The sequence below is a fragment of the Lottia gigantea genome (assembly GCF_000327385.1).
Source record: "Lottia gigantea unplaced genomic scaffold LOTGIsca_1, whole genome shotgun sequence".
Taxonomy (NCBI): domain Eukaryota; kingdom Metazoa; phylum Mollusca; class Gastropoda; family Lottiidae; genus Lottia; species Lottia gigantea.
Window position 1 is genome coordinate 2,403,454 of NW_008706746.1, and position 11,438 is coordinate 2,414,891.

At 31.8% G+C, this 11,438-nt stretch overlaps 1 protein-coding gene across 1 annotated transcript in view; it reads left to right on the forward strand.

Moving 5' to 3' along the window:
* Positions 1 to 4,828: 4,828 nt before the first annotated feature.
* Positions 4,829 to 11,438, forward strand: part of LOTGIDRAFT_52002 (hypothetical protein) — a gene marked incomplete at both ends in the record, with an annotated part of 8,224 nt that continues 1,614 nt past the window's right edge. Inside the window, 7 exons of the mRNA XM_009045505.1 lie at positions 4,829 to 4,975; positions 7,259 to 7,586; positions 7,791 to 7,936; positions 8,359 to 8,473; positions 8,843 to 8,957; positions 9,971 to 10,095; positions 11,152 to 11,270. Of these exons, the coding sequence (XP_009043753.1) occupies positions 4,829 to 4,975; positions 7,259 to 7,586; positions 7,791 to 7,936; positions 8,359 to 8,473; positions 8,843 to 8,957; positions 9,971 to 10,095; positions 11,152 to 11,270 (1,095 nt within the window). The remainder of the gene's footprint in view (positions 4,976 to 7,258; positions 7,587 to 7,790; positions 7,937 to 8,358; positions 8,474 to 8,842; positions 8,958 to 9,970; positions 10,096 to 11,151; positions 11,271 to 11,438) is intronic.

An 11,438-nucleotide genomic window follows, 5' to 3' on the forward strand; every position in this document is an offset into this window, starting at 1 on the left:
ACAGCAGCATGGTAATTGTGGAAGATTTATGTTATGGTTTATACAGTCGAGTAACCTAATTTCGTGGAAACCTATTTTTCGTGGATTTCCGGAAAGGATTAATAATTTACATGTGCGACCTCGCGTGACCTCCGCATTTACTTGTTTTGATAAACATGGGTTTCCTGTACAATGTCAGCTAGTAGAATGAATTCAGTAGTTTCAAGCAAGGTAATATGTATTGATGTATACTTTGACAAAAACAAAATGGCGGATTTCACTTATTACCAAACGTCACCATCGGCCAAATTTCCTTATAATCCCAAGCGGTAATCGGAATTCCAAGTGTCGTCTGCTAGAATGTAGTCCAACGAATGATGTCACGTGATCAACTAGCGGATTCTGTGTCAGCAGAAAATTTCTATGGAACACAAAGTGGACCATATTCTTATGTTGTTTCAGTGACTTTTAGCAATAAATCACGCTACGTATCTTATTTTGTCAGTCACTATTTTTTTTGTCACTAGTTATAATGAATTGATATTAAAGATAAATACTAAGAGAAGTTGATTATACCACCCTGTATCCATACAACGTGTTTGTCTAGACTTATTTATAGATCAAACATTGTACACGAAAATAGGTGAGGCATTCTGCCGCCGTTGCCGAGTTGGTTGCTCATGAAATATTGGTCAAAGTGAAGGATTCATAAAGAAAATCGAAATAAACCAATTTTAATTATTTTGTAGAATATCTGAGGCAACATCTAAGGCATAAATTTTTTTTTTCGTTTTTTTAACTTTGACGAAATTCGGTGTTGAATCCTTATATCCACGAAAATAGGTTACACCACTGTACTCACTGCAATTGATTGTATAGGTTTCTAATTTTATATATTATTATAGCTTACTGGGACATTTGACATAATTTATTTTTCATTTCAGGTGCTATAAAAGATGCCACCAAATCATATAATATGGTATATTATTTATCTACTGGATTAGGTTTAATGTCGTGTGTTCTCATTATTCTTGTCACTCTTTTGAGAAAATATCAAGAGAGTACAACAACAAATAGATCAGACTAAAGTTTCTTCGGCCATAGCTATGATCATTTAAAAGAAAGAAAACTTTACAGGAGAACTGTCTGCAATAATAAAATTATTATGGCCTCAGAGCATCAAATTTCCTTATTCAATTGCCTTGAATCTAAGAATATATTTTTGCAATTGTGTCATCTGATAATGTGCTGTAAGTAGTTTTTGGACAGAATACATTCTGTTGCGTTATTGTTGCATCAGGCAATAAAAGTCAGTCACGGGCATCGATTGAAACAGAAAAACAGAAAACATGGTCAAGAATCGCGTTTACGTCGCATAATCAGGATTATTCATAGCGACTTAGTAATATTTTTTTGCAAAGCTTTGTACACTTTTAATGAAATCACAGATAAAACTTTTTCTCCACATGATCATAACTTTACTGACAGATATACCGGTACCAACAAGCACGATGACCCATGCAGTAGGAGCAAAGCGGGACGCTCTCATTGATTCGGAGTACGCCAACCACATGAAGAACTATGGTTCCAAGAATAGTACAGCAACAGGTTGCGATTTGTGTATACCAGCAGAAGGCATTGGTAAAAGGACCCCCACCCCTCCCCCCATCTCCTCTTTGTTCAGTGTACACAGCAGAACTTCTGGTCATTAGGGACGCAATAGGCGGTAGGTTTCCATTCACATGCAATGATTTGGAAATATCCTTTTTACCTCTATATAACTAACTAACTAGAACTAACTTCTCAATACCACTAAACCGGTTTAAAGGGACAGAGATACGCCATTTTTTTTTTTGAACAATCGTAAGGCCTACCTTAGTCTACCGGGATTTTCGTTTAGCTAAGCTAAAAGAGTTCCTTCAAATCCCATTCGAAACTATATATGGTCTGTTCTTATAGGCTACGGAAAGATTCAATGGCTTCGCACTACATTCGCGTGTTTTATTTCCACTGATCTATAGGCATAGGCCTAATTATTTTTATGGTTATTTCAATGTAAGAATTACCATACGTAGCTTCAATCCATGTGTGTCCAGAATTTATCCGCGTTGAAAGTTAAAAAAAAAAAAAGTCTTCTTTTCTTGTAACTCTGCCATATATAGAAAATATTTTCTTTTCGGGCAGCGACCGAAAAATATCGGGAATCAACCCGAAAACAGGGAAAAATACAGGTAAAATTCGGGTGAAAATTTCGGGCAAATTTCGTCCTTCGTCCCGTTTCCGTAAACCTTTTGAAAGATAATTTTAGGCGTTCTGTTAATATTATGCATTATGCTATTAAGCAGGGGACACATTGTCCATAATTTACTGAAATAATTAAACTTAAGTTATATTTCCATCTATTATCGGACTATCTCCATAATTGTTCTATAGTTTAAATTTCACGACTTCATAACTAAAATAATTGACAATATTATGTTAGCGGTATTGATATATTTTATATTCCATTTCCAAGCTATTCATTAACATTTATAACATTTATAATATTTTTTATATTTTATATTTTATTATAATATTTATGACATGACGACAGTAAAATAATTGTCAGAAGACTTTAAATAAAAAATTAACTGGACCAAAATGAAAGTTGTCGTGATCGAAGTGAAGGTCGGAGAAGTCGTGGGTGTCGATATTTTTTCTCCATTTTCACAACTTCTATAGTCGTAAATACGAGATTAAACCCACTATCGAACGGAAATTAACAACATTGACTCTGTGAACACGGTAATCACGAGAGGTATCAAACGAGACATAGATCTTGTTGCGATTATCAGGCCGTCTTATACATATGATGAACGTCTGGACAATCATAGCTAAAAACAAACAAGATGGCTGCGCCCATACACGTGAAAGCAAAGGGAAGGTGGAAGAAGGTTGAAATACCTTCAAATGCTTTTAGTGAAGAAGGATTTGACAATGTTGTGGCTTTAGAAGAGTTACATGATTATGATCTAATTCAAGGATATCCAGATCTCGAGGTTCTTTGATTTCTATATACCCCAATCAAGTTTGCGAATTATCGCCCTTGGCTTTAGTTAGCTCTAACTACATTGATTGAGCTTTTTTTTCTCTTATTTCATAAATATTCAAAATAAAATTTTCAACTGTATGCCATTTGTCTTTAAATGTCTTCGGTTAAATTTGAAATACTATTAGACCCACTTCCCTCCTAGAAAATTCATGGAAAAATCGATTCCTTTTGGGCTGAAAATTCACTTCTCTGAAATCATGTTTACAAGTAATAACTTATCTAGTGTTTAACATTTTCATCAACCTAATCACAATCAAAGATACTCAGCAGGCCCAGTATTTTATTATTCTTATACCATAACATCAATTCATGCGGAAATGATTGCCAAATTTAATTCAGTAAACATTGTAGTTAGAGAGTTAAGAAGCCAACAAATATATTTGGATTTAATACCAAAGAATTAAAAAAAATTGTGAAGTATGTTCAAATCTGCTGTAGACATATAGATTAAAACTGAATTATATTTTGATTTACTTTATTAGCAATGTTAAAATGTTAAAAAGTGTGATCTTAACTTAATAACAGATGCATTTTATGCCAAATGTCAAAGTATTGTAGGTTGCAACAGGTTGAAAAACAGTTAAATCAGTTTCTTTTCCTATGAATTTTTGATTAGTTTACTTTTTTTGCTGCAGACATCAGACTCAGCTGTTTGTGTCGATCATCCAGAAGTAGACACACCAATTCAAGAGAAAACCAAACTAACTTATAAACAAGCCAAAAAATTGCGCAACAGAGAAAAGAGAAAAAAGAAGAGAAAATTAAGGAAACTTGAAAGAACTGAAAAGCCAGTCTCTGACTCTCAGACTGAAGTGATTGACAAGGGTGAAACTGAAGCGAAAGATGGAGGAAACACGACAAAGAAAAGAAAAAATAAAGGTTAGCACAAGCTTTTATTTAAAGTGTCAGTCTGTGGGTGTCAGCTTTAAGGAATAGGACTATTCTGTTACATGTCTATCAAGAACCGATGATATGTCAAAGGTCATAGACTTCAAAATATACCAAGAAAATTTGTTGATACTCTCTCTTTAAAGGACTTAAAGGGAGTTAAAGATCCTTTATTAGTTATTTCAATTTCCATCATTCTTATTTACTTAAGTGTGTAAACCTTGATATATGTGATTTAAAATAAAAACATATGTGTAACTATTGAAAAGCATTCAGATAAAAATTACCAATAAATAACCTTTTATTTTCATTTTGTTTTGATGCTCAGTTATTTTTATCACATTGAATTGCATTAATTATGTATGTTATGTCATGTATGAAATGTTACAGATAAAGAGGATGGATCTAAAGCAAAGAAATGTAAAAAGGCAAATTATACTTCTCGATCAACTATAGATGAAGATGAGTTACCTCCCTTACAGAACTATCCTCAAGGTTTGATATTTTACCTCTTGTGAATGTAGAAATTCATTATAAGCATGTATTGTTGACACTTGTTTTTAATTTGAAATAAACATAGTGTATTTGCACCATAGGTTTAGCATTGTGAGAAATATGGGGTATGTATCTAAAAAATACTGTTTTTTCAGCTGGATTGGACAATATACAGTTTTTGATAAAAAAGCACGCTATCCAGAAAAAAAAATGGCGTTAATCAGGTGAAGAAAAAATAGTGACACATCATTTTATTTCATATACTATGTTTATATTTATTCTATGTAATGTAATTTCATTCTGGAGTTTCATTGAAAGAGTGAAAAAAAAATTCAGTATTTATTATGTTATCATGGAATATGTTTTTAAATAGGTATGGAAGCTTGGAAGAATTTGTTTGTTCCAACACCAGTGTTATGGGCATTAAAAAGTGAAAATATGGTAGCTCCAACATCCATTCAAGCCCTGAGCATACCACATGCTATTAGAGATAGATTAGATATCCTAGGAGCTGCAGAAACAGTAAGAGTTTTTCCCTTTTCTTGATGAAAATTGGAACATCAAGACTGTAAAACTATGATGTGAAATAGATTTTCCCAAATATTTGTCATTAATTGTCCTGAGAGTAATTTACCTCATTGTCCATTGTATGATGTTTCTCACCTTTATTATCCATTATCCTATATAGGCCCTACTCTCACAGTGAAAGTTTTTGTTATAAATCAAAAGTCGCTCCGACAAAATTGTAACAAAATCAAACCTATCGTATAACATCACGTGATAAACAGATAAATGTAAATAAATATGGCGCATTCCAGTCGAAAAGTGGCCATTTAGGTTAGAAAATGTCTTAAGACCATGAGAAACGTATATAGACTTATATTGTACAATTAGAAAGTGTTTCAAAATAGAGAATGGAGCCATTTAGGTAGTATAAGTGTCGTCCGGATGCTGGTGTCAGTAGTGAATGTGTGAATTTGGAGAGAATTGACCAGTAGGCTCCTTTATTTTATTCACATTTTTGTAGATTCACTTCAGATATACTGTTGCTATATTGTATAGTTGTGTAATGGATCCTTTTTTATTTATTTTAATTTACCTCAAAACTAACTAATTTGGAAGTCATTTAAATATTGATATATTTATAGCAATTCTTCTATTAATAAATACTTTTCATTAATTATTTATTCCCTAAACCACCCCTTAGGATGAAAATACAAAACCATTGTCTAAAATATAGTGTTGTTATTTATTTTTTTAGAATGTTTAATTTGACCAGGAGGGAAAATATGTTATGTAAAAAGTTCCTATCAAGCAACATTTTATTTATTGCGAAGAGATTAAATCACCCTATTTACTGATTCAGTTCAGATTTATTTTACTTATTTCTATAATAAAAAGAAATCATTTTCATACGTTATCGGTACTAAGATGTTTCTTCATTACATGAATACACTTTTAGTATTTTTGGAAAGGAAGACAATGTATAAATTTAACATGCAATATCAATTTCTTTTTTCAACAAATTCTGCTCATTCATTTTTTACTATCTGCAATCGATGCAGTTGTTCATGCAAAAACTGGTAACATTCATGCTATATAGCCATATATATGTTTTTCAGAATTCATATGGGTATATATAAATCATAAATCATATGAAACATTGGCCTAAGCTTATTAATGATACTATTGGCCCTAACTTGAAAAATATGTTGAAATTTTGTTACATTTGTTATATCAATTTAGCCTGTATTAGAATGGTGTTGTTAATTTCATGAAATTATTTTTAACTTGCTTGTTTTTAATTAATGAATATGCTGGAAAAAAAAAAATGTTTTGTAATTTTCATATACAGAAGTAGGCCTAGATTATAGTTAGGACAAGCCTACAACCACTCTTTAGTCAATTGTCTCTTTTTTATTAATTTTATAATCCCTTCTTTCAAATTTCGCCTATCATTTATCATAAAGATTTCTTATAATTACATATTTGATAAAAGACGGTAAAGTGATTTTCACATAGCCTATTAAAATTATGGCATGGGACATTCGATTATCTCAGATACTAGGCTAGGCTGCGTTTATCCCTTCCCTTTATGCTTCTTTGAAGATAACCTTGGATATGAGCAAATTACGCTGGATTTTTTTCAAATATAAAGTTGCAATTGCATATTAATGTTTATTTCAACACAAAAGAGCAATTTCATATCCATAATTCGTGTAAAATCGCCAAACTTTCTGCTCAAAACAAGATTGAAACAAGCGACTTATTGACTGTTTTATTTACGATCTGTGACGTTGTGACCTAATTATGCGCAACCATGACGACGGCCCATGTTGCGACGCCTCTCATTGGTTGAACTAAAAATATCTCTACGCCTTTACCAAAAAAACCTTATCACTACGAGAAAATGGTGGCTATTCACCGCAATCAAAGAGTTTGATACTTTGATGCTGGGAACTTTCTAAAGCTATGAAAAATTTGTGGGAACTTTTAACTGCGAGTTAACCAAGTAAAGTTTTACATTTCTATGTGAAGCACATGTTGCGCGGATTATGTCGTAGCAGATTTGAACTTTACGTGATCAGTGAATGAGTCCTAATATAGGTGGAGAAAGAAGGACAATACACTATTTTAATTCTATTTGATACAGTTCACAAAATGAAACTTTTCTGAAAATGAAACTTTTCTGAATTAAAAAATAAACCATTTCCTGTGTCTTCACTTATTATACACACTCCTTCTTACCCACTGAGTAAATCTGGAAAAATCTGTCACTGCATGTATGATTTGAATTTTTTTTAGGGAAGTGGCAAAACATTAGCATTTAGTATACCAATACTACACCATGTCTTACAACACCAAGAAACCATAAACTCTTCTAAGAATAACAACATTGATGATAATGGTGATAATTCTCAAGGACAAGATAATGATGAGAATACTAGTAATGATAATAGTGATAATTATGATAAAAGTGATAATGAAGTAGAAAGTGTTGATTTAAATGAACTGATGATGGAAATGAGTGATGTCCCTGATGATGATGATGATGATGATGATGATGATAATGATAGTGGTGTAGAAGATGATGAGGTATATGACAGTCCTCCAGAAGAAGTAGATGAAGAATGTCAGGTATTTTCAGGCTAAAATTTATGATTGGCCATTCAACCAAATATGTTGATGCTTCTGTTTAGTCGAGCAAATATATTTATGATACTTGTATCCGAATAATATATTTGAATAAAGTTCATACCATATCCTCAATTCATCATTTAATTACTATTGTTATGCCTGTTATATTTTTAGGAAAATGAGTTTGGTTGTGTTCGAGTTATGCATAATATAGTTTTAGATCCAAAGAGTACTACAGTGAAAACAGATAAGCCTCTAATAGCATTGATATTAGAGCCTACCAGAGAACTAGCTATTCAAGTTAAAAATCATATACAAAAAGCAGCTAAATATATTAATGTTCAGGTAAAATTCTCCATTGTTAATATTTGTACCGTATTCTTAATCTTAATCTATTTGGTAGAATTTCCAACGTTCAGGAGGGTTTAAGTTTAATTTTAACTTTCTAACAATAGTTATTGTGGATTCAAGATTCTACGTAGTTCACAATTTTGGTAGTTTATGGTGATAAAATCTGCTAATTAATTTGGATGATCAGTGGTAACTATTCTGAATTGAAAGCAATTCATTTATGGACAAGAAAAAAATCTACAGAATCAAGAATTAAGAATATTTTTAAACATTTAAAATGCAAAACTTTTGAGGTTTACACTGTGATTTATGCTATACATTTTCATAATTTAAACCTGGACTCAAATAAATGATGAATGAATCTTGTATCTGTTTAGTTAATTTAAAGTACTTAATCACTATACTATAAATTATAGATAGCTACAGTAGTTGGTGGTATGGCTCCACAGAAACAAAGACGAATATTAAGTCATTGTCCAGAGATTATTATAGCCACACCTGGTAGATTGTGGGAACTCTTACAAGAGGTCAGTATTTATGGCAATTATTAAGTTGTATTTCCACCTCTTAATATTATTTTTCAATATTATCAAAGTATTTTGTTGAGAAGTATGACTAATTAGATACCTGGAAGACCATTAACCTAAAGAGTTTAAAAAAAAATTAATAATAAGTCTAATGTCCTGTCCTTTCAAAATGTCTTCTCATTATTACTTGCATTGCATTGCCCATCTTTATCAGCTCATTAAGATGCAAAGCTTCATTTCATTTTGACCCAATCTGATTTTGTGACAAAAGTGTTAGCTTGATGGTAGAAAACTCTTTGGTGTATGGACTTGGAAAGAGAGAGATATCCAGTATAGTTTTTGCAGACTAAATGTAGAAAATGTTTTCAGGGAGATCCTCATCTGATTAAAATACCAACAGTAAAAGTATTAGTTGTTGATGAAGCAGATAGAATGGTAGAGAAAGGACATTTTGAGGAATTGAGTAAATTATTTGAATTTATGAAAGAGTAAGTAATAAATATACCAAATCTTTGAAGGCATGCATGTTCTCCCTTTGGGACTGTATGTCTGATTATTGATTATTGTGAAAATTTGACTATTTGGCTATGTTTTTTCGGATATTCTTTGCTTTTTGTGAAAAAGTGTTAAATGAATCCCATAAAAAAGAAAACTTTTTGTCTCATTGCCAGCAGAGCCCTTCAAATCATTTGTTATTGCAGGAAAAAAGTAAAAGATTTTTGTTGGAAGTGGATATTTTGACATTTTATACACTCATATGAAATGGGGGTTGTATATTGGTGATACCCACATCTGTCTGTCGGTCATGCCACAATTGCTTGTTAACATTCTACAAGACACAATTCTTTACGGATTTGGTTTGAGTGTTTACATTAACCCAAGGATGAACCCTATTGAAAATCAGAAAAATCCAAAAAAATATAGTATGAGTTATTGCCCTTTGTTTTGAATTGCTCGTAAACACTTTGGAAGGCACAATTCTTGACAGAGTTTGTAAAACTTAATATGAGTGTTTGTATTCACCCATGAATGAACCCTATTGAAAATCAGAAGAATCGAAAAATATTAATTATGAGTTATTGCCCGTTCTTATTGAGCACCTAAACACTCTTTATTGTACAGTTCTTGACAGATTTTGATGAAATGTGGTGTGAGTATTTGTAATCACCCATGAATGAACCATATTACAAATCAGATAAATCCAAAAATATTTTTTGAGTTATTGCCCTTGTTCAATTTTAAGCTTGTGAACACTCTAGAAGGCACAAATCTCAACGAATTCTAATAAAACTTGGTGTAATCACCAATGGATGAAACTATTTTAAATGCATGCCTGATCCTTGCCATTTTTCAGTATCACCCTAAAAAGAAGTGTATGATGGAAAGTTGATGATTGTTATTTTACTGCCAAATATTTTTATTTAAAATCAAAGCTGCCAATGGATGTATATTATATTGCCAGTCAAGATGTCTTATATTTTGTGTTTCTTTGTCTTTATAGAAATGTTGAATCAAGATTAAAGAGACAAACTCTGGTATTTTCAGCCACCTTAACTATGATACATCAAGGTCCAAATAGAAGGCTAAAAAAGAAGAAAAAGAAAGTGGACCCAGAGGATAAGTTAGGTTTGTAGATTAGATATGAAAAATATAACACTCATCCTTTACAAGTATTACTTATTAGGTTCTCAATGATCTTATATACCAGCTAGTCCCTGTCCATATCTATACGGTTAAATGATAGTATATTATGAGTTATTGCCCCTGTCTGCATAAAAGCATGTCAAAACCAGTCTGTATTTCTAATGCAGATTAATTCTCTGCTATTAATAGAATATAATTCTTCACTGATGTCATTATGTTCAAATGAAAAAACACATTGTTGTAGTCCCTGTCCCTCAAACAATTTGTCAAAAGTATCATCAGATATACTATGACATAAAATATTTATAATGTTAAGATGTACTTGGCAAATGTTACCTTGAAGACCTTAAAAATATATGTTTGGTAACATGTGTCTCCATTGAAACTGCTCAAAGTGATTATTTTAGGAATGACCTTAAGAAAGGTTTGGAAAAGAGTATTTTACTCCCACCTTATTGTACAACCTTGTATAGGAATAAATGAGTTGATTAACAATTTCCTTTGTGTTAAATTCAAATATTTGAAAGAAAGGTTTAAGAGTTGAATTTTATTCAGGGGTTTGAGGGTTAAAGGTTAATTCCATTGTATTATCTAGAAAGGATTTTTCTAGAAAATTAAGAGAAAAAGTGACATTTACATATTAGGGTGAGTTGTTTTCAGTATAGGCTAGAGACTAGGTCTGATTTATTTACTGATAAGGGTGTGTGTTTACGCCTGCTGTTGACCTTACAAGACATTGCAGTATTATTTTAGGTTGAGAATGAGATTCTCAAAAATCTGTACACCTGAAGAATTATTCACCTTGCAATATGGCCTATGACTTTTTTCTAAATATTCAAGTTGATCCATATGTAAATGACTTTGCTTATTTTTGGAAAAACATTGCAAATGATCAGTTGATATAAAGGATTGGTGAAACTTTGTTGTTATCCTTGTAAAGTATGGTTGTTTTGTTTTCCTTCATTTGCCTATTTATTTGTTAATTCCATTTGAATTAACTTGTCCTCTAAATTTTTTATCTTGACTTGTTAATTAAAGGATTATTGATGCAGCATATTGGTGTAAAACAGAAAAAGAAAGTAATAGATTTAACTAATAAAACTGGTACTGCTGGTGGACTAACAGAGGCTAGAATTAACTGCGCTAAGGATGAAAAGGTAGGAATAAGATCAGATAAGTTTTGGGGGGCTGATAAAAAAGCATGTGAATATGGGTAATACGATCAGGTGTACCAAGGGAGGACAAATATTTTGAAATTCTTTTTAATAGAAGCCAGAAGGCGACATAGACCAGATTTGTCTGTAAACTGGTCCACCTTCCATCAA